Here is a 25,467-nt window from a genome sequence, read left to right as displayed (position 1 = left end):
TGCCAAATACTCTGCCAAGTTAGAAATCGTTACGCAAATGTTACAAGGTGTCGGTGTAGATATTTTGAAGATATCAAAACACATTCAGAAGGTTACTGAGCTATTCAGTTCAGACCGACAAAATGGAGAAAAAGAGTTTGATAACATTATGGCAAATGTTGAAACAACAGCAAACAAGCTTGGAATCGAGCTCACATGTCCTCGTGTTGCTGCGAGACAGGTTCACAAACCAAATCACTCTACCCAGACTATCAACGAATACTATAGAAAATCCATTTTCTTGCCTTATTTGGATTCTTTGGTTCAATCGTTGAAAGATAGGTTTTCAGATAGAAACAAACCATCATTTGAAATTTTCAATCTGCACCCTAAAATCATGAAAGATCTTTCTAAGGAAGATTTTGAAAAGTCTATTAACAATATAAACAGCACGTATTGTGAATTGTTAGACAACTTTAAGGAGCAATCAATTCTGTGGTTCGACCTTTGGAAAAACACGGAGATAGATGCTAAAGCCTTGGAAAAACTGAACTTAATAGAGGTTCTTGAGCATGAGCATGCCTGCTTTTTGCCGTCAGTAGCAAAAGCCATCCAAATAGCTCTTTGTCTGCCACCAACAACTTGCACCATCGAGCGATCATTCAGGTAACTAACTATAATTTTATTACGTTATATTCTTATCCATGTGTTTCAGTTCTTCTAAAACTTACATTACAATATAACAACCTCGATACTTTTTTACAGCACTCTCAAACGTGTGAAGACCTGGATAAGGAATACGATGTCGAACAATCGTCTAAGTGGGCTATGCCTGTTATCTGTACACAGAAGAAAAATAAAAGAAAATAAAGAAAACTTCATGCAGAAAGTAATTGATTTATTTGCGATGGACACCAGAAGAATTCAATTATTATTTAAGTAACATTTTACTGACACTAACCTTGTTGCGTTTTAAACAGCAAAACAATTTTTCTTGTATTTTTTGTTTCAATACCCTTTGCCCCCTCTGAGGAAATATCCTGTGGGCGCCCTTGGGGGGGTTCAGTAGAAGCTTAGGTTCAAGTTTTTGGGGTTGAGGCCCTTGTCCCCCGACCGCCATCTTGGAAAAAGAGGTGCAAATGGTTTTCGCGCTGTATCTCGTAAACTAGCTACCCTACAGAAAATTTAATTTTACATAAAATGAAGCAAATTAAATTTTCTACAATTTTATATGTATTACTTTTATCGTAAAGTGACGAACAAAAAAGTTATAAACAAAAATAAGAGAACATTTTGTTAAAAATTCCCTTTTTGAGGTTATAACTTTTTTTACGTTCATTTCACAATAAAATAACATCATAGCGAATTTGTAGACGATTTTTCAATAAACAATTTTCACTATAAAGTTGTTTAATTTTATTTATTATCTAGGTTTTACAGCGCTCCAAACTTGACCAGATTCTCGAATTGTCGTAGAAAAATAATGCTTTTCTATCTATATATTAGACGAGCGGCATTAACCGTTATGCCAACCACGAAAATCAAATTTAAGGTGAATGATCAATTTTGTTCTATTTTTATGTTTTCGAGGTCGCTGAATCCGAATATGAAGTTTATTTTTATCTAGAGTTGGTGGAACATGTTAAAAAAATAAATTTTATACAAAAATGCCAAAAATCAATTTTGAAGATTTTTCAAATTTACCTCGCTGTATCTTTGGTCGCTGTAAATATTTCCTTTTAAAAATTTTACTATGTCATCTTTGAAGTATGTAGATAACAATGAAATTTGTCCAAAATGTTTAAACACATTAAAAAAGGAGTTGTTAATTTATTAACATTTTGTCATCATATTTCGTTAGTTTCATGTTTACTTAAAAAAGTTGAGTGACAAACTTTTTAGTTTATAATTTTAACCAACACAACAATAAAATATAGTTCATAAAGAAGTTTTTTTGGAAAATTTTAAGTCAAAATATATAATAGGAAAAAAGTTATGTTACTTCATATACAAGCGGCACACCCCAAAAAACGCTTATATCTCGAGTCCTGACCACGGTGTGGTGAATGGCTAATTTTTATCATACTTTATGATTTTGATATCAAAAATCGTTTTTTGCTCTGCTTAAGAATTTTGCATTTTGCGGTTGGGTCATTCTTCTTCTGAAGCGGCGAATTTGTCCTCAAACAACTTCTTGGGCCTTTTCGATATATGCTTAGAGTTATAAGTTTTATAGTGGGAAGAAAGGTCAAAAACAGATTAATAATAGCATAGGAATGTTAAAATCATAATAAATTGTATGAATAAAAAATATATATATAGATAGAAAAGTAAGCCTAACTTTTGTTTTTATTGTATCTATCTGTAACTTTATAGTGGAAATTGTTCGCTGAAAAACCCTCTACAAAATTACTATAATGTTATTTTATTTTAAAATAAACTGAAAAAAAGTTATAACCTCCAAAAGGAGCCTTGTTAAAAAAAAAATTACATATTTTTGGTTATATCTTTTTTGTTGGTCACTTGACGATAAAAAGTAATAGAAACAAAATTGTGGAAAATTTAATTTGCTACATTTTATGTTTAACTAGATTTTCCGTAGGGTTGGTAGTTTACGAGATATAGCGCGAAACCCCTTTGCACCCCATTTCCAAGATGGCGACCGGGGGACAAGGATGGCGACCCCAAAAACTTGAACTTAAGCTTCTACTGATCCCCCTACATATTAAAGAAATAAAATTGACTCCTCTAAGAAATGCAAGGTACGGCCTAAAAAATGTAACATTTTAATGGACTAAAACTATATTTCTAATTTTTTTCATATTTTCTCGTAAAGTAAGGTTTACACATTAAAAAATTCGAAAAACTGTTTTTTTTTTTAGGGGATTTTGGGATTCTCTTTATTTTATAGACTTCAAAATAAATCAGATTAAGGTTTTTAGGATATAATATAATTTGAAGAAATTGATTCCTTTAAGATATTCAATAATGGGAGGAACACGTTGAAACTCCCTAAAAACGTTTTTTGAGGGGACTTTTTTGGGGGTTTTAACGTGTTTATTGAACGACTTTAGATTAGAGCAAACGATGTTACATAGTCATATTGTACGGTCCAACACGAAAAATTTTATGTATAATAAGTATGTCTGCATGTCTATGTGTTATAGACCTGACAAAGGCTTTCTATCGCATCCAAGTCGGAGACGTCTTACACTTACTGTATAGAAGAAACATATCAATCAATATTATACAAACCATCGAAAACATCTACTTCCATAATCGAATACAGGCAAAGATAAATAGAAAGGTGACTCTTTAAGCCCACTGCTCTTTAATATAATAATGGACGAAATAATAGAAGCAGTACGTAAAGGTCATGGTTACAGAATGGAGAACAAAGAAATCCAAATATTATGGTACGCAGACGACGCCACATTAATCGCTGAGACAGAAAACGATCTCCAAAGATTAACACACATCTTCAATACAACAGCCATAGAAATACAATATGATAATATCAGCAGAAAAAACCAAATGTATGACAACATCTAAATACCCACGACGATGTAAAATCGAAACTGATGGGAAAATAATAAAGCAGGAAGCAAGGTATAGATATCTGGGAATAGATATAACCAGTTACGGAGATGTTGAAGAGAAAGTACGACAACAAAGCTTAAAAGCAAGTAAAGCGGCGGGATCTCTTAATGACACAATCTGGAAGAACAGACACCTAAGACAAGACACAGAAGCAAGAATCTATAATGCAACAATTAGACCTATATTGACATACACGGCGGAGACAAGACCTTACACAAATAAAACGAGACGACTACTAGAAACAACAGAGATGAAAATACTTCGACGAATATCAGGGAAAAGTCTGTTGGATAGGGCGAGAAACAAAAACATAAGAAGATCATGCAATGTAGAAGACATTAATGAATGGGTGACAAAACGGAAACAGGAGTGGAACGAACATATTAGTAGAATGGCAGAGTATAGGATAGTACGAATAGCACGAGGTAAGTCACCAAATGGACGGAGAAGTATTGGCAAACCAAGAAAAAGATGGTGCGATAATTTAAACAATTTAGGAGGCTAATATTGAAGAAGAAACCGGTTTTAAAGCCTACATACAAAAAAGAAGAAGAAGAAGATAGGTATGTCTAAATATATTTTTCATTCCATAAATCACTTTTAAAGAGCGCGCTCCGTTACGAGCCGATTGTGCAATGTCTCCGAACTATTAAAACCTCCAATTATTTTACAAATCACTTCCTCTTTTATACTACTATTGTACTACAAGATTACAACAAGTTTCAAAACAGAATTTACATAGCTGCCTACACACACAATTTTTTATAGTGGCGGTAGCTATTCATTGGACGCAGACTTTAAATATATTGTAATCCAACAGGTATATTACTTTAGGATTCTTCGTTACGCTTAGTTAGATTTACGCAGATATTACCAAAGAAGTATTTGATTATACGGGTCATGTTCCAAAAGTAATATGATAATATAAAATAATTCGCTGTAAAGCGAAATTAAGAGATGTCTTATAATTTCCGTTCGTTCAGAGAGCACCATAAACACCCTTACGTACGTTTCACTCTCATTAGAAATCTTCAGAGGCAGGGCCGTGCCGTGCTATGATGCGGTGCAGTCGCATCAGGCGGCATCACAAGAAGGGCGGCATAATCAGTAAAATCAAAATACAAATTGAACCATTCAATACTTAAAAATATATACAGGACCAAGTGTCAGCTGAAAGTATATAAAATTACAACGTGTATCTTTTTCTATAAATTCTTTGTTATTCCGACATTGAGGTACTTATACGATTTATGGATTTTTATAGTTTTAAAGCGATGTTTTGCCTAAGCGAAAAAATGAAAAGTTACAGACAAATGAAATTGCAGAAAATCCTGATATAAGTTGATGTCTTGATCTGTTGATTACGAAAAGTCAGTGGATGAGCTCTTAACAGTGGAAGATAAAGACTAAGTTTTCACTCTAATGGCATATAGCATATCCCACCAGAATGAAAACAATGGGAACCTTCTCTGGTTACACCTCCGAGGCTTCTACAATTTGCAAGCCATACGGATGCTGAGACTAAGGAAGATGAGGGAATTCTACAATTTACAATTCACGTCTCATCTGCTCAGCGCGGTAAAGTTCCAACGAGACTGGTTCCCTTCATACTCCACACAGAGTAAATGTAAATCAAAAATGAATAACCATTTTCAATTTCGTTGCAAAACGAAAATACAGCCGAACCATATTCCAGTCCAATCAGAGAGTGCTGCAAGCACCTCTACCGGTTTCGAAACTTATTAGTCTCTCATCAGGAGGCACATATGCTGCTCTCCCTGATCCAACCAAAACAAACCCCTGCGTGCAGTCCCGAATTGCAACGAACGAAATGGCATAGATGCCCTAGCGGCAACTGCTAGCAAAAGACTAAGTTTTCACTCTAATGGCATATAGCATATCCCACCAGAATGAAAACAATGGGAACCTTCTCTGGTTACACCTCCGAGGCTTCTACAATTTGCAAGCCATACGGATGCTGAGACTAAGGAAGATGAGGGAATTCTACAATTTACAATTCACGTCTCATCTGCTCAGCGCGGTAAAGTTCCAACGAGACTGATTCCCTTCATACTCCACACAGAGTAAATGTAAATCAAAAATGAATAACCATTTTCAATTTCGTTGCAAAACGAAAATACAGCCGAACCATATTCCAGTCCAATCAGAGAGTGCTGCAAGCACCTCTACCGGTTTCGAAACTTATTAGTCTCTCATCAGGAGGCACATATGCTGCTCTCCCTGATCCAACCAAAACAAACCCCAGCGTGCAGTCCCGAATTGCAACGAACGAAATGGCATAGATGCCCTAGCGGCAACTGCTAGCAAAAGACTAAGTTTTCACTCTAATGGCATATAGCATATCCCACCAGAATGAAAACAATGGGAACCTTCTCTGGTTACACCTCCGAGGCTTCTACAATTTGCAAGCCATACGGATGCTGAGACTAAGGAAGATGAGGGAATTCTACAATTTACAATTCACGTCTCATCTGCTCAGCGCGGTAAAGTTCCAACGAGACTGGTTCCCTTCATACTCCACACAGAGTAAATGTAAATCAAAAATGAATAACCATTTTCAATTTCGTTGCAAAACGAAAATACAGCCGAACCATATTCCAGTCCAATCAGAGAGTGCTGCAAGCACCTCTACCGGTTTCGAAACTTATTAGTCTCTCATCAGGAGGCACATATGCTGCTGTGAATTGTAAATTGTAGAATTCCCTCATCTTCCTTAGTCTCAGCATCCGTATGGCTTGCAAATTGTAGAAGCCTCGGAGGTGTAACCAGAGAAGGTTCCCATTGTTTTCATTCTGGTGGGATATGCTATATGCCATTAGAGTGAAAACTTAGTCTTTTGCTAGCAGTTGCCGCTAGGGCATCTATGCCATTTCGTTCGTTGCAATTCGGGACTGCACGCTGGGGTTTGTTTTGGTTGGATCAGGGAGAGCAGCATATGTGCCTCCTGATGAGAGACTAATAAGTTTCGAAACCGGTAGAGGTGCTTGCAGCACTCTCTGATTGGACTGGAATATGGTTCGGCTGTATTTTCGTTTTGCAACGAAATTGAAAATGGTTATTCATTTTTAGTGGAAGATAAATTTAAAATAAATGTTTTCATCTATATTTTAGACATTGTCATTACTGCTTTGATTGATCGATTTTCGCTTCTAGAAACACTAAAATAAAAATTTTATATGATATTAAATTGAGGGGAAATACATGATAAAACACTAGAAAAATATTGTATGAATTTTCATTCAATACTTTCAATCGAAAAAGAGAAGAAAAGAAAAAGAATCAGATATAGAGGCCAATGATCTTCTAGAAGAATTTCGTGATATATCTCAAATCATACCATACTCCATGAAATCTTTAGAGGTTCTGAACTATTTGTGACAAAATAACCTAATTTCTTTATACCTTAATGTAGTTGTTTCACTAAGAATTTTATTGACACTCCCTGTCTCGGTAGCTAGTGGTGAAAGAAGTTTTTCAAAATTTATTAAAAACGATTTACGAAGCTGCATAAGACAAACAAATTTCAAAAATTTAGGACTCATTTCAATAGAGTCCGAGCTGCTACTTTAGACTACACCCATCTGATTAACGAGTTTGCTAAAATTAAAGTCAGGGGGATAAAATTGTAATTTTTGTAAATGTTATTTAATGTTAATATTTACATTTTATTACATATATTTCATTTAATTTCAAATATATTTTGTTTTTATAATAAAATTATTCGGTCATTTTGTGTAGTTTCATTTAGTAAAAATGAAAGTTAAGATTCAATAATATTTAAGGGCGCAGGCGCAAAATTTCGGCTCTAGTTCTTTTTAAATGCATTCATTTTTTATTCGAATCCTGAGAAAACTAATAAAAATTTTTTTTTAAAAATTAAACGTAGAATGAAAGATTACATTATTACCGAGCGAGGGCCGAAAGTCCCTTAAAATAAACAAAAAGTGTCTTTTGAATGAGATATTTGAAATTAAAAATCACATTAAATTTTCTCTTTTTTTCACCTCTGTAACTTATTAAAATAAACACTATAGAAGTTTTCAGGGACTTTCCGGCCCTCGGTAATAACGTAATCTTTCATTCTGAGTTTAAATTTTTCAAAAATACTTATCAGTTTTCTCAGGACTCGAAAAAAATTAATACCATTTAAATAGCATTGAAAACTGAAACAAATCCAATACCGAATTACAACAAATAACTCGATATGGAAAAATTAAAAACTAGAAAATCTCCAGGAGGGGACAGAATATCGAACGAACTCCTGAAGTACGGATGACAAGATCTAACTAACCAACTATTAAAACTAATACAAAAAATAATAGAACAAAACAGAATACCACAAGAATGGAGATCAAGCATCCTAATACCTCTCTTCAAAAAAGGAGATAAATCGGACCCGGAAAATTACAGAGGAATAAACTTATTAAATACAATATTCAAACAAAAAAATTGAATGAAATTATAATATTAGCAGAAGAACAACAAGGTTTTAGGTCGGGAAGGTCATGCACTTACGCTATATTTATATTGAGGCAAGTTCAAGGGAAATCGTTGGAATACAACAAACCGGCATATTTATGTTTCGTGGACCTTAAGAAAGCATTTGACAGGGTCACATTAAAGGACGTTATCCATTTGTTATACTCGAGAGAGGTTCATCTAGGAATAATTAAAACGATCGAAAACAACACAATAAAAGTAAAAGTGGAAGATGAACTAACTGACTCAATTGAAGCCGGCAATGGGATAAGACAGGAGGAGTCCTTGAGTCCTTTATTGTTCAACCTGATCATGGACGAAATAGTAAAAAAAAGTAAGAACTAAAGAAGGATACCAAATGGGAGAAAAACAACTTAAAATAATCTGCTGTGTAGACGATGCTATACTAATCTCTCAAAGTGAAGATGATTTACAACAAAATGACAATTTCATCTCAGAAAACTAAAACGATAGTAATCAATAAAGAACCAATCAGATGTAAAATAGAAATTGATGGTATCAGTATTGAACAAGCAATGGAAATAAAATACATTTACAATTGGAATTACATTGTTAAGCTACGGAGACCTGGACAAATAAGTGAGAAATCAAGTATAAAAAGCAAATTGATTGGCAGAATGTCTTAATAACACTATATGGCGAAACCGACATATTAAAACACTGAGATGAAGTCAAGAATTTATAAATCAAAACAGCAACAGGTGCATGTTTTCAAAAAACTGATAGTGTGTATAACATTATTTATTTTTAGGTATAAACACCTCATAGAAGAGTAATTGTTGACCAACATATTACATTTAAAATTGATTCAGGGCTAAGCCTCTGATCATGGGTAAAAACCCTTAAAAATAAAAAACAGCTGTTACTCTTCTGCTGTTACTTTCTATTTTCTATTTAAGAATTTATAAATCCAGTGTAAGACCAATAATGTCATATTTATCAGAAACAAGACCAGATACAACCACAACACAAAGAGTATTGAAATCGGCAGAGATGAGAGTACTGAGAACAATTACAGGAAATACGCTGAGAGATCGAAAAAGAAACGAAGACATTAGAAGACAATGTAACGTAGAGTATATAAAAGAATGGACATTAAATCGAAAAAAAGAATGGAATAACCACATAATCAGAATGGGGGAGTCCCGTGTGGTCAAAATTGGTCAAAAGTAAGAATAAAAATACCAATAGGATGAACATAAAAAACGTCTTAAAGGAGAGAGAGAGATATACAAACATAGGTTGATGGTTGCAAAATATGAGATTCTTACCTGTAATATAAGGATGTGTTAACACTACTGGTCCAAAATGCTTTTTCAAAGATACTAAAAATTTATTATAGCGAAAAACAACATGGACCACAGCAAACTAGTAAATAAAAAGAAAACAACACACATATAAATAAATACATAGATCCAACATCAAATCATATATAAAATCAAAATACTAACTACAACTACTTACTAGTTAAAATCTTTTGATTATCTATAAACACTCTTGTCTATCAAAAAATCACTGACACGCAGATCTCGGCTGTGGAGACGCGGCAAACTTGGTTGAGTCCAGGGGTCGTATTTTCGAATTCAATCGAATTTGTTCGCATACGAGTTAACTCGAATGAAAAATTTCGTATACGAATCTGAATCTGTATTTTTGAACGTCCTTCAACCTAGGTTATGTTGTATGTCCTAACAGTATGTCTTTTCTTTCTATTAAAAAATTATTTTAAACCAGCCATTGAAAAGAAAGTTCAATGTAAAAATATTGTATGCAACGATTAAAACTATCAATGACAACTGAAATGACAACAACAAAACAATTCGTATACGAAAAATTCGTACACGAAGTATTCGAAAATACAAGAAACTGGATTTCGAGCGAGATTCTTCTAATTTCGTATACGAAATATCGTCGGTTCCCTGCAAAAAGTCACTAACTGAGATTTTGTGTGAAATTTAGTTAACTACATCTAGTGGTCTACTGTGGGTAGTTTGTTCATCTGTAGAAGTCACTAACTGCAAAACTGAACGGAACATAGTAATTTAAAATTGGTATTAATCATTATATGACATGTAACAAAAATATAAAACTGGTAAAATTCACTAACGGAGTTAACGACTTTTTCCAATAAGATCAATGTGTTATAATATAGTATATTATAAGGAATATTGTATGTTAAAATATCACTAATGGCAGTTAGTGACTTTTGCCACAATAGTGTTCTCTACAAAACGATAAAACCAAAGTCGCATATTGCCTTTGTCAAATAACATATTAATATGTTTCCTTCAATGGAGTTGCACTACTGTAGGAAAAGTACAAAGAGATACTACTTGGACTCTAAGTTATCTATTCGCAAAATGTACTCACTCTATACTACATTATGTGAAGAAAAAAATAAAGTTCCAGTGGGTCATTCAGTATACCGAAAAGTTTTTTGTGAATCGTACAATTTGTCATTTTTTGTACCAAAGAAAGACCAGTGTCCTTAGTGTAATAAAGTTTCTGAGGCAAAATTAGCAGGAGAACTAACAGAAGAGCTGGAACAGCGCTTTAGTGAACATATTCAACAAAAAGCCTTTGCCTATGAGGTAAAAGCCAATGACAAAATTAGGTCACAAGAATATGCTACATTTATGTCAGCAACATTTAATATGCAAGCTGTTCTTCAGATACCCTCAGGAAATGTATATTTATTATATTACAGCCGTAAACTGTGTATTTACAATTTATGCAGTTATAAAGTTTAGATATGGGTACATTGGACCTTACGTCAAACTCAATGTAAGTGGAAAAGTTCGTTACCGAAATTAAGAAAGCATATCAGCCCCCAATTCCGATCAGTTCATTAAAAAAAAGGATTTGTTACAACTTTGCAAGAAAGAAGTAATACCTCAGGAACTTCATGCCTGGTATGCTTCCTTAGCAACACCGAATGTACCGGATTTAACACAGGAACCAGCCGTTGATGAAGAAGACGATGACGAAGAAGCCTTCTCAGAATAACAACTCATTTTAACTTGTTATAACTATAATAAATATAATAATAATATTGTCTTTATTTTTAATAAATCATTACTAGCATATGAGCTCTGTTTAGTATTTGGGAAAAATCACTAACTGCTTTTTTTTGCCAAAAATCAGACGTATTACTAACGACTCTCGGATTATACATAGCACTCATTATTCACTTATTGCAGCCTCACTCGAAACAATAAATATGGAAAATATTTTGTCAACGGTTAATTTATAAATTTAAATTATTACTTCAAATTAATGTATCTCGAAAACAGTAAAATGTCAGTTAGTGACTTTTCGCAGGGAACCGACGATATGCTCGAATGAATTCGAAAATAAGACCCCAGGGTCCAGGCTACCAAAAGCGATGCAAACTTCTGAACACTACTTGTTTACACAAAAGAGCACGATTAAAACTCGTAACTGATTGCTCTTTTAGGCATTAAACATTTCGTATTTTAAAAAGTCTTCAATTGACAAGAATACTTTTAGCAATACCCTTGTATCTTAAGCAACTTGTTAAGTTGGGTAAACAACCATACAGGCATTAGTAAAATGCAAAGTAGATGAAGTCATAGCACTAAAAGCACCTTTTCTTACAAAGAGTCTGAATTAAAACAGGAAGCAAAAAGTTATAAACCGTAACAATTTGTCAGTTCTTTAAGAATTTATAAAGTATTATCTTCATGGTTAAAAGTAATATGTTTACATAGGTTAATTTACAGGGTGTTCCAAAAGTGTATGTTTCGATAATCATTTTTTTTTAAATTGAGTTTTTTGAATGTCTATTAATAGACAACGCGAAAACGGCGGGTTCATTGGAAAAAATATTCCCATAAGAGTTTTTTGCATAATCACATTCGTGAGACATCCCAGAATAAGGTTCAAGAAGTCGCCCACACGAAAAGTGGTCCAATTTTTTTGAACAATTTTTATTTGTTCATATTTAAAAAATCAATATTTTCGGCCCGGACCAATTTTTTTAAAGTTTTTGGGCCATTTTGTACAAAAAATATCTCTTATAATTTTTCTCTAAATTTGATCGTTTTCGAGTTATAAGCAATTTAAAATTAAAAAAAAAACGAAAAATGGCGATTTTCAAGGCTTTTCAATAACTCGGTTAAAAGTTATTATCATGAAAGTCAGAAAGTGACTAAATCAAAGTTTAAAGCCCCCCCTACAAGATTCTGAAGAAATTTCTGTCATTATTTTATTACTAAGCTGTTATTTTTACGTAAAAATAATGAGCGCCATGCACGTACTAGGTGGCCGTCAATTGTGAGTGCGAAAGAGATGCCATTCTCTATCTTACTCGCACTCACATTTACAGCCGCGTCAATACGATCTTACCGCTCATTATTATTACTTAAAAATAGTAGCTTAGTGGTAAAATAATGGCAAACATTTGTTCAGGATCTTGTAGCAGGGGCTTTTGAACTTTGATTTAGTCACTTTCTGACATTCATAATAATAACTTTTAAGCGATTTATTAAGCCATGAAAATCGCCATTTTTCGTTTTTTTTTCAATTTTAAATTGCTTATAACTCGAAAACGATCAACTTTAGCGAAAAACTATAAGAAATCTTTTTTGTCCAGAATGGTCCAAAAAATCTAAAAAAAAATTGTCTGGGTCAAAAATATTGATATTTGCAATTTGAACAAAAAAAAATTGTTCAAAAAAATTTGTACCACTTTTTGCGTGGGCGACTTCTTGAACCTAATTCTAGGATGTCTCACGAATGTGACGATGCAAAAAAATCTCATGGGAATATTTTTCCAACGAACCCGCCGTTTTCGCCTTGTCTATGACACAATATTTAATTTTTACTAATAAACTATAAACTAGTAACTAGACTATAAATAGCTAAATTTTATTTACATGTATGAAAGCTATTTACATTTCTAAAATGACTAAAAATGCATTCGCGGTAACAATACACGAATAGTCAATAAAAATTTTTTTGTTTATTAATTGTTTAAATAAAAAAACTATTTTAATGAAAAATGCTTAAATTCTCTTGTTTTTACAATTAAGAAACTTGAAACTTTTACAGATTGTAGCTAATTATATGAACTATACATAATTTCACTTTATACGTTATTTGTTTACGTTATGCTTCATAAATAAACAATAAAGTTTCAAATTTTTTGCCGATTCCGACTACTTTTCATGTTTGTACATCATATGTTTTATACATATTTTAATAAACATGACGATATATGTTACTGTTTGAAAAGTGTAAGACTAAAAAGTAAAAAATAAAAAAATATAAAAAAAATATTTTTAAGAAACGCTTTTCGTTAATTACGAGTGACTAAAATTAAACATATTATAAAAAAATCAACCAAAAAACAAAAAATAAAAAAATTTAAAAAATCTAACACATTCGTTAAAGAAAAGCGTGGTGCGAAAACCGTTTATTCGATGAAGACGGGCCACGCTTTTCTTTGACGAATGTGTTAGATTTTTTCATTTTTTTATTTTTTGCTTTTTAGTTGAATTTTTTATAATATGTTTAATTTTAGTCCCTCGTAACTAAAGAAAAGCGTTTTTTTAAAATATTTTTTTCCTATTTTTTTATTTCTTTTTAGTTATTCCTACCTCTCTCTCCTTAACTATCCGGCGTAGTACCTCTTCGTCAGCCAAAGCCAAGATATTCTTCTTCTCTCTGGCCTCTGTTTCTAAATACTTTCCCCTGAATAATGAGCTGCAACAAGCCATCTCTGTCCATTTCTCATGACATGGTCAAGATATTCTAATTTACGCTTAGTCCTGTCGCCAGGGGGGGTACAACGGCCTCCTTAATTCAGATGGACTTACCCAAGTTTTTTTTATGTATTTTGACCCGTAGAACACGAATTTTTTGGGTAACAGTTGTTCCGGATGTCGATAAGATTGTTATAAACAAAGAACTTAAGGAATTTTATAACAGCGATTTTTCGCAAATTATATATTTTATATTTTATATTTTTTGGGTGATTCTCAGCAAAAAATGGTCTTACAAGTTTTTTCGTAGGATGCATAGTTTTCGAGATAAACGCGGTTGAACTTTCAAAAAATCGAAAAATTGCAATTTTTGAACCCGAATAACTTTTGACTAAAAAATAAAATAGCAATTCTACTTACTGCATTTGAAAGTTCAAGTCAAATTCTATCGGTTTTGATTATTTGCATTACTAAAAATTAAGTTTTTATTTGTTAAACAAAGCCATAAACACATAGTGTTTCCCGTGCCCAATGTATGCGTTTTAATGTAATACGTAATCAACGTAAAAATTCTGTATGCGCGCCTACTCGTTCGATTTCAAATGAGAAATGCATTGAAAACATCATTCAATCACTATGTGTTTATAGCTTTGTTTAACAATAAAATAATAAATTTTTAGCAATGAAAATAATCAAAACCGATAGAATTTGACTTGAACTTTCAAATGCGGTAAGCAGAATTGCTATTTTATTTTTCAATAAAAAGTTATTCGGGTTCAAAAATTGCAATTTTTCGATTTTTTAAAAGTTCAACCGCGTTTATTTCGAAAACTATGCATCCTACGAAAAAACTTGTAAAAACATTTTTTGCTTAGAATGACCCAAAAAATACAAAAAAATGTTTTGTTTTGAGAAATATCGCTGTTATGTGATTCCTCAAGTTCTTTGTTTATAACAATCTTATCGACATCCGGATCGACTGTTACCCAAAAAATTAGTGTTCTACGGGTCAAAATACATAAAAAAACTTGGGTAAGTCCATCTAAATTAAGGAGGCCGTTGTACCCCCACTGGCGACAGGACTAGCTCTTTGTTTTAATAATTTCGCATTCCTTGCCCATTCTACTTAGGATCTCAATATTCATCACACGATCCACCCATGAAATTCTTAAGTAGCGTTTTTAATATCACATCCCGAAGGCTTCGAGCTTCCCTAAGAAAGCTGCAGAAAGTGTCCAAGCCTCTACCCCGCACAATAACGCAGAAAACACTTAACATCAGATGATAGAGATTTTAATACCAAGTGGTAAATCGTGACTTTTAAAAAGAGCAGTATCTTTACGAACGATGATCTGGCTTTTCTTGTGCGATGTTTTATTTCAATAGAGCGTTCCCAGGTTTTATTTTAGTTATGAGGAGAAAGAATAAAATTAAATAAATTAAATGCGTTACGCTGGTAGTTTTCATAATAGCATCCTCACAAGAGTAAGCCAGTATATTAATATAGTATATTATTCGACGAGCATGTCTGTAATGATGGCTATTACTCACGATGATGAAGTTTGCGACACGAGCCGTAGGCGAGTGTCGTTATTCATCAAAATGAGTAATAGCCATTACGTGCAAGTAGAATACTATACTTTTTCTACGACCTTTTTTATTTTAATTAGTAAAAAATGTAATTGTCAACTACTTGAGATTAAAATTATAATTTACAAAAATAAATTTTATTCACCAATAGTACATGGCTGAATAATTGGTTACTTACTATTAGCAACGCTGTCTTAATTATGTATTGTAAAAAACCCAACAAGAAATAGGCAATTCAAGTTATATTAACTTCCGAAAAATTATAAGTACCTACTGTCATTGTAAATAGGAAATGGCTATTATCGGTGGACGTATTTTAAACAGTTATAATGTACATTTATATTATTTAACTAAATATAAAATAATAATATAACTATATATAATATATTTAAAATATATTATAACACAATATAAGTTTTAAATTCCAATAAACACAGCAAATATGCTAATGTCACTGTCATTAAAAATGGTAAACGTCAAAATTCATAATAGTAAACAAGGTATAAAAGTAAAAAAATATACTGACCCATTGTTACAGTTAAAAATCCGTTAAAAATATTTCGAAGTTAATTATTGATATACCTAAAATTCAATAATTATTATTGTGTTAAATAAACAAGTTTAAGTAATTTTATTTGCAATTTATATAAGACTAATATTAAAAGTGACATTCGCTACTTGAACCTAACTTCAGCCCGTGAGTAATGACAATGACCCGTGAGTAATGAACTGTTACTCACGGGTAAAGTAATGGGTGTTATTATTTTATTATCTATTAAAAAATAGTGAATAATGAGCATATTATTAAACGGTCGTAGAAAAAAAGCTTTACTTTATAATGTAGCTATTATATTCAGTTTGTGTTTGACAATGACTTAAATAAACTAGAAAGCTCAGACAAACCTAAAAGAGTTTTACTTAAAGGCCAACTTTTTTGTTACTATCATGTTCTTTGCTAATTTTATACCTATAAACTTACTTAGTCCTGTACTCTATTTCTAACTCTAAAATGTCACATCGAAAAGAACTTAATGCGAAACAAATTATTGTTAATAAAAGCAACTGTAATATTTACAGTCCCATAACTATATTAGACATTACATTCTCGTACTACATTATCTATAGTTAATCTCTCTAAAACTGTGTCAAAACATTAATACCTTTTGAAAAGCAGATTCATCAATAATTACACCTAAAAGTGTAGATTTGTATTGACAAAGTACTGAAACGAGGAGTATAACAGCACTGGATGTATATAATAATAATTTTTTAATGCGTTGAGTGACCTAGACACTAAAAATATTTTAAAAATAACAATAGTCTACCTAACATCCTGAATTTATTACATGTATATTTTTATATTACAGTTTTTTATTTTTTTTACAAAATTAAGCTATTACAGGTTGTTTCTTCCCATTACCCTTATAATTTATTTATTCCACAATACTGAAAACTGCTTGAATGCAAAATATTTAATTCTTTTTACCGACAAAGTGGTTATTACAACAAATTTGTACCTACCTGTGATTATTTCCACTAATTACAGAACTGGCAGGGATGATTACTTGATCAACTTCCTGTTAAAGAGTATTTATTCAACGCGAACAAATTAAAAATGAATATTTTAATTGGATAGGCCACCCAATTATCGCACCAAATCAAAATATAAGAATTCAATGGATTGTTGGAATACCGGTAGGTATGTTATGTTAACGATTTCTACCGTTTTACGGTATTCTATTCTCTTTAACATATACTCGGAAGAAAGACAGCGCTAAAGGAAAACACAGAAGGCATAAAGATGATAAATGGATAAATAATTAATATCATAAAGTATGCTGATGACACTGTGATTCTCGCGAGTAGCATGGAGGAGCTGAGTTGCCTGATGGGTAGGATATAAACAACAAGTGCACAATAAGAGCTCAAACTGAACATCAACATCACAAAAACCAAATGGATGCTAGTAAGCAATACCCGACAATGAACAAGATAATAGGAACAACAGTTCCTTACTTAGGAACAACAGTTAATTCAAGTTGAGACCAAGCGAAGGAGATACGTATAAGAATAGAAAAAGCAAGAGCTTCGTTCACTATCATGAAGCAAATTTTCACCTCTAACAGCCTCACTCTACCTCTCAAAATCCGACTTCTCAAATGCATTTCCAGTTTTGTTATATAGAATGGAGGCGCGGATAATGACCGCAACGTTAATGAAGGAAGTAGAGATTTAGTAGTAAAGTAGTTTCAAAACCTGAGAAAGTGGTTGAATATATCTACAACTGGACTATTGCGAATAGCTGCAAGCGAAGTTAGGATAGCCATGCTAATCGCCAGCATCCGGATAGGCATGTTAACAAGTTTCGCTTCCAAAAACACTTTAACTTCTAATTACTTCTTCACCCTGTCTTAATCAATTGCATCCCAAACTTATCTCATCATAACTTCTAAGTCTCCCAAAGAGAGAGGTAGTAGTTATCGGCTCCTGAGTTGATCATCAATAATTTACCACAAATTATTTATTGGGTTTAGACCAGGCAGAGTGACCAGTAGAAGGTTAGTATACCAACCTCGTCCGAATAATCACGGACCGCACGTGCGCATGTAGTCATGCATTATCATACATAAAAAGAATTTTTCCTTTGTAAGGAGCAAATGACCAGAACTAACAGGATTTGCTTCAGGATAACTAATCTAACATCGTTGGTTAGTTACACCTTTCGTTAAATGAATCTGTTTTATTTTTTTGTGTTAATTTCACAGTATTCTTAAACGTTTCCCTTATGACATGAATATTTAAAAAACCTATAAAAATATATATGAGGCTTCATTGCATGAGTGCATGGGGTTCAATATCTAATGAACCCTGTTAAGGAACTGTTAAGCCTCTTAGTAAAGCAAAAAATTAACAACAGTTTGGTAATATACTAATAGTTTAATAAACACTAATCCATTTTTTTAATCCATAAAGAATTTGGATCCCCTTCTTTAAACAGAAATTTCACGAAATTGTAGAGATTTTAATGTAATCGAATTTCATAATGAATCTAAATGTTTGCCTGCTCCCTAATCGATAGCAGCATAATGTTGATGTCCATCTGAACAACAAAATTTTACAAAGTGGCTACCATATTATCATGACCTTTTTGCACCTGGTTATAACCTAGGTAGAATAATGGGTTACATGGATTCATGTTTAAAATTCTTCAAACATGCTCCCATTGTTGTCCGTCCAAACATATAAAAAGATTTTGTATAGAATATTATTCCAACCACATATTAAATTTTTCTATATACAGATATAAGTTGAACAACCTATCAAAAATATGGATGATAATGAAGGACTCAACGTTATGTGTCAGATGATAATGATATTTAAAAGCATTAAGGGGGTAGGCGCAAAATCTTGGTCCAATGCTATGTAAATGCAATAATTTCTTTCGAATCCTGGGAAAACTAATAAATATTTTTGAAAAATTTAAACGCACAATGAAAGATTACATTATTACCGAGTGCTAAAAGTTCCTTAGAATAAAAAAAGGTTTCTTTTGAATGGAATATTTTGAATTAAAAATCACACTAAATTTTCTTTTTTTTTTCACCCCTGTAACTTAATAAAATAAACAATATAGAAGTTTTCAGGCACTTTCGGCCCTCGGTAATAATCTTAGTCTTTCATGCTGCGTTTAAATTTTTCAAAAATACCTATTAGTTTTCTCAGGATTCGAAAAAAATGAATGCATTTAAATAGCATTGGATCAAGATTTTGAGCCTACCCCCTTAAAATGAAGAAATAACTAGTTTGTTTAAATACTAGTGATATATCTATAGACTTATATTTGGATGTTGTTTATTTTCAAACATTTGTTATTTATTAAATGACAGTTGCCATCTACAGTCATTAGACTCATTTTAGGAGTTCAAGATTTTAGGATCAACAAACTTTCAAAAGAATTACAAATGTAATTAATGTTGAAAATATCACTTCATCAGTAATTAAATTTTTCGTAAAATTAGTAAAAATATTAGTTACTTAATAGTCTAGTAGGCGCCAGAGGGGTCACCGTGTCCTTTTCAATTCTGATGGACAAACACAACGGTTTCTTATGGATTTTTGGCTGCTGATTTCGAATTTCGAGGATGGATTTCGATTCGAGTGGTCAAAAAATTGTTATAAACAATTTAATTGTTTATAAATTGTTTATAAGGCTCTGGCTCATAAACTAAAAGAGATAGAAAATAATGTTTCAAATAAAATTTGTTCGTTAATAAAAAACGAAGAAAAAATCGTTTACTAAACTTAAATCCAACAATTATAACTCAAGATATTGTAAAATTAGTGCACAACGCAAATTGGAAATTTCAAAATAAGTATTTTTCGAAGCTTTATCGATCGTAACTCGGCTTCTACGCATGCAAATGAGCCTTAGAAGGCCTCATTTTAAAGCTTTTAAAGCTTCATTAATAGGTTTCCAAACAGAGTTTGTTAAATTACTTTATCTTCATTTGTTTTAAAGTTATACCCGTTTGAAGTTATAATCTCCTTAAAAAAATTGTACATTAATTTGTTTATAAGGGTTTCAGGTAAATTTGAGCAGTAAACATTTATACTTTAATTAACAATAATGACAGAAGAACTCAAAAGGAATAATTTGAGCTTAAAAAAATGTTCGTAAATTTATTTTTGGTCAAGATATCGATATTTTAATGGCGCGCTATTAGGCGCAACATCGGCTTACAGTCAAGTATTTCTCGACTCTTTATCGATCGTAACTCGGCTTCTACGCATGCAAATGAGCCAATATGTGATATCCATATAAAAATAGATCGAGTTATTTTGCAGCATCATCATTGCATATAAAACGAGCATTTATGTTGTGGCGGCATACACACAATTGATGTGCCTTGATGATGATGCAAAAGAACTAGATCCACTTTATATGGATACTATCCACTATCCACTGGATATCTATATGATATAGATTATATCTATATTAGACTCTGAAGCCCCAGAAAGTTTTAGTTTTACTGCCTACAAGAACAGACTTAATACCACCATGTAACTGTAAAAATTGTTCTAAGAACTTATGCAGATGTCAAAAAGCTGAGATTCCCTGTATATCTCGATTCAGATGCATGAAACAAAAATTTTGTAAAAATAGTATTAATAAATAATATCAACTTACTTTTGGTTCTTTCTGAAATATTAGTTTTTAATGTTTTTTTTTCTCATTTAGTACAAAAAATGGAAGACAAAGTAAATAGAATGAAAGATGGTACGAGGTACAGTATGATGATTTAATTATAAGACGTATATGATAAAATTTTATTAGGCTCTTCAAAAATGAAAAATGAAGATAACGTATATATACATAGAAATTATAATTTGCATCGAGAAGTTAGCGCGTGAACCTTTACGCGGTGAGCCAATCTTGTGCCCCAGAGCGCACTATTAAAATATCGATATCTTGGCCAAAAATAAACATACAAACATTTTAGTACGCTCAAAATGTTCCTTTTGATGTTCTAAATGTTCTAATTGTCAAAATGTTCTATCATTATTGTTTATTAAAGTATAAATGTTTTAAAAGTATAAATTAATGTACAATTTTTTTAGGAAAATTATTACTTCAAATGGGTATAACTTTAAAACAAATGAAGATCGAGTAATTTAGCAAACTCTGTTTGGAAGGCTATTAATGAATCTTTAAAATGAGACCTTCTAAAGCTCATTTGCATGCTTAGAAGCCGAGTTACGATCGATAAAGCTTCGAAAAATATTTATTTTGCAACTTGCTTTGTGCACTAATTTTACAATATCTTGAGTTCTAATTGTTGGATTTAAGTTTAGTAAACGTTTTTTCTTTGTTTTTTATCAATGAACAAATTTTATTTGAAACATTCTTTTTTATCTCTTTTGGTTTATGGGCCAGAGCCTTATAAACAATTTATAAACAAAAAGACTAAGTTTTCACTCTAATGGCATATAGAACATCCCACCAGAATGAAAACAATGGGAACCTTCTCTGGTTACACCTCCGAGGCTTCTACAATTTGCAAGCCATACGGATGCTGAGACTAAGGAAGATGAGGGAATTCTACAATTTACAATTCACGTCCCATCTGCTCAGCGCGGTTAAGTTCCAACGAGAATGGTTCCCTTCATACTCCACACAGAGTAAATGTAAATAAAAAATGAATAACCATTTTCAATTTCGTTGCAAAACGAAAATACAGCCGAACCATATCCTAGTCCAATCAGAGAGTGCTGCAAGCACCTCTACCGGTTTCGAAACTTATTAGTCTCTCATCAGGAGGCACATATGCTGCTCTCCCTGATCCAACCAAAACAAACCCCAGCGTGCAGTCCTGAATTGCAACGAACGAAATGGCATAGATGCCCTAGCGGCAACTGCTAGCAAAAAGACTAAGTTTTCACTCTAATGGCATATAGAACATCCCACCAGAATGAAAACAATGAGAACCTTCTCTGGTTACACCTCCGAGGCTTCTACAATTTGCAAGCCATACGGATGCTGAGATTAAGGAAGATGAGGGAATTCTACAATTTACAATTCACGTCCCATCTGCTCAGCGCGGTTAAGTTCCAACGAGAATGGTTCCCTTCATACTCCACACAGAGTAAATGTAAATAAAAAATGAATAACCATTTTCAATTTCGATGAGAACGAAACTAACGATGAGAGACTAATAAGTTTCGAAACCGGTAGAGGTGCTTGCAGCACTCTCTGATTGGACTAGGATATGGTTCGGCTGTATTTTCGTTTTGCAACGAAATTGAAAATTGTTCTTCATTTTTTAATTTATAAACAATTAAATTGTTTATAACAATTTTTTGACCACTCGGATCAAAATCCACCCTCGAAATTCGTAATCAGCAGCCAAAAATCCATAAGAAACCGTTGTGTTTTGTCCATCAGAATTGAAAAGGACACGGTGACCTCTATTTGGCGCCTAGACTATAATTAAGCTAAAGAAATTGAAGTTTTGTTACTTTATATTTACTTGGTTTACATACAAGAAGTTTAATATTTTAAAATTTAATTTTTATTTATTTTTAATTAAAAGTGTGTTGATCCTAAAATTTTAAAAAATTGAGTAGAGTGACTGTATATGACAATTGATTAGATCCCACGTCGCATGGCGACGGGCAAAATTAATAACATAATTTATTGAATTATTTTAATATAACATAATTTCTTTCAAATATAAATAATAAATAAATAATAAGACTCCTTTAATCAATTTTAAAAATATTATTTTAATATACCGTACCTATATAATATGTTTAAAATATTAATAATAAAATTATTCGGAAGTAATTGTCCCGGACAAACAGCGTTTCCGCTTGACGCGTCGACGTAGGCTTTTATAAGGCTGCTGTCTCCAATACATGCTGTACGCAGCCTACGGCGTCTATTGGAGATAACCGGCTAACTCAGCGGTCACTTCAATTCACCCCGTAATTTGAATTTGTTTTAGATTTACTCTTTTTTACTATTTTCGGTTGTAAAATAGTTTTTGTCCCTCAAAATATATTAATAGTACGTTTTTAACGGTAAAATATTGCAAAACCTCTAAATTATAAAGAACCGCTTGAATTGACATGAAATTTGGCATACACATAGCTACCAAGTCAAAGAAAAAAGTGATATTGTGCCGATATGTGCTTTTGCCCCGGTGAAAAAGTATTCGTCCAAAGTAAGTCCGGAAATTGATAAACTGACTATTTTACTTTAAAATAAAATTTTTTCCAAAATAAGCACTTTGAATCGATGAAATTTACAGATCATATAAACACAACAAAGTAAAATCATTTGTGGAGCGGTAACGAATAATTTCATTTAAGTTGCTAATTAGGGGGTGGTCTTCCCGATTTTTTTTTGCCAAAACAAAAGGGACCAACTTTATTTTGAGCGTAACTTGCTTAAATTTAATGCTAGAAACTTTTTATAAAAACAGAAATAAAGCTTTTCTTAAACACTTTAAAAAAGTTATAATGGGTTTTCCCCAAGAAGTGCTTAATTTTTTGGATATTTCACTTCGAGTTATTCTATTTGAAATTTGGTGAATATGAATATATTTTTCATTGGCTATAACTCTGGTTTTACGAGGCCTAGAGACCTAACGCGTACACCACTTTTTTTTATTTTTTTTACAGGCTATATTTTTGCTAAGAACGTTTTTTCGACAAAATACTTACTTTTTGAGTTATTTGCGAAAAACCGTCTAAAAATGTAGTTATTTTGTTGAAAAATGAACATACTCATTCGCAAATAACTCGAAAAGTGTTGACTTGGCGAAAAAGCTCTATAGAACAAAAGTTACTTAAAATTAGCCATCTTATCTATTTCCGGACTTATTCTGGACATATATTTTTTCATCCCCGAGAGGGCGTGAAACACACCCCCAGGGCAAAAGCACACATCGGCACAATATCACTTTTTTTCTTTGACATGTAAGCTATGCGTATGCCAAATTTCAGGTCAATCCAAGAGGTTCTTTAAAATTTAGAGCAAGAACCGTGAAAGAATGGACTATAAAAGTAACAAAAATAAACAATTTTCCTACGGCGCGCGGCGTGACGCTGTACGCAGCCTACAACGTCTATGGGAGACCACCGCCTAAGATTAGATTCCTTCGGTTGCCTATGTGTGCACTCTTTTGATCATCTATTATAATATAAAGAAACACAATAAATGAAGACATTAAAAAATTACAGCCCTAAACTAGTAAATACAAATAAAAAAACACCTAGATGTCTGAGAAAGAACTAAAACAACTAAAACAAGAAGAAAAATAGATCAATATTAATTTTATAACGAAAAAAATATGAAACATTCACCACAAAAAACACTACCAAGATGCAAAAAATTTAGAGAGACAAAACAAAGAAGTCAAAGCAACTTTATCAAAAAACTGTCAATTTTAACGAAATAAAACGTATTTTTAGGTAAGTATAAAAAATTAAGTATAATACTTACAGCTAACAATTTTAAGCCTAAATCATTAACAACATCCACCATAATACTTCTGGGCACCACAAGCTGCTGAGCAGGGTGAGGGTATGTATGGAACTCATGTCCATTCCAGGAGGCTCCTGGTCTTGGTCTACGATGCACCAAACCTGTACAAATAGACGTACAACACAACAGCAACATCCAGCACGTCATTTTCGAATATCCGACAGTTCTATCCGAATATTTGACGATTTTTTCTGTAATAAACATATCTTTAGGGGTGTTTTTCTATTTTTTGTTTCGGTATGTTTTAACGGATGATTTTGACTATTCGTCATTGAGCATCAGTGCAATTCTTATATAAAAACGTGCTAGCAAATTTCTAAAACGGATTCACTTAGTTTTCTTGCGGTTTTTTGTTCCCGCCACGAAAAACAAGGCGCCGCTACTGCTGTGTGAACGGTTTCGTAGTTCGCGCAGAACTGAATCGCAAACGCAAATTTTCATCCACAGAGATTTCAGCTGAAGGACAGGATGAATTGCGGAAGATTTGTTGCGCGGATTTGCCGGTGGACCTGTCGTGAACTGGAGGATGCTAAATATTAAATTTATGAGTTTGTTATATTATGTTTATGATGAATAGTATCATTAACATTTTTCACAGAAGATGGTTGAGATTGTATTATGTGTAGTTGACAATTAAAAAGATTTGAAGGTTATCTAAAACTATCTTCTCGCTGGCGCTGGCTTAAACATCGTATTTGCATAAATTATAGTCAGCAAGTCTGTAAATAGTCTATTGATTTACTATTTTTTTTAGTTACAAACTTGCTTCTTGCTTCAATCACTAAAGATTAATAGCATTGTAGCATTGACCTGTCTTAATATTTTAACTATATCTTATCTGAATATCGTACAACTACAACATCAAATTTTATCAAGCACGCCAAGCTCTAGTGATTAACCCAGCCTGAGAGGCTTGCTCACCCCTTGAGAACGACATTCGGGTGGGTGATACAATTCATTGAGGCGAGGAGGATTAACTCAACTAAGCAGGAATCACTCCAC

The 25,467-nt window shown here is 32.6% G+C and overlaps 1 protein-coding gene across 1 annotated transcript in view; it reads right to left on the bottom strand.

Annotated features, from left to right (window-relative positions):
• LOC114338741 (serine-rich adhesin for platelets) overlaps positions 1 to 24,912 on the bottom strand; it is a 146,624-nt gene extending 121,712 nt beyond the window's left edge. The window contains exon 1 of the mRNA XM_028289360.2: positions 24,424 to 24,912. Within this exon, the coding sequence (XP_028145161.2) occupies positions 24,424 to 24,669 (246 nt within the window). The 5' untranslated portion in view covers positions 24,670 to 24,912. The remainder of the gene's footprint in view (positions 1 to 24,423) is intronic.
• Between the last annotated feature and the right edge of the window lie 555 nt (positions 24,913 to 25,467).

Source organism: Diabrotica virgifera, chromosome 1 (genome assembly GCF_917563875.1).
Source record: "Diabrotica virgifera virgifera chromosome 1, PGI_DIABVI_V3a".
NCBI lineage: Eukaryota > Metazoa > Arthropoda > Insecta > Coleoptera > Chrysomelidae > Diabrotica > Diabrotica virgifera.
Note: the sequence above shows the minus strand (reverse complement) of the source record. Positions and strands in the feature narration are given on the sequence as shown.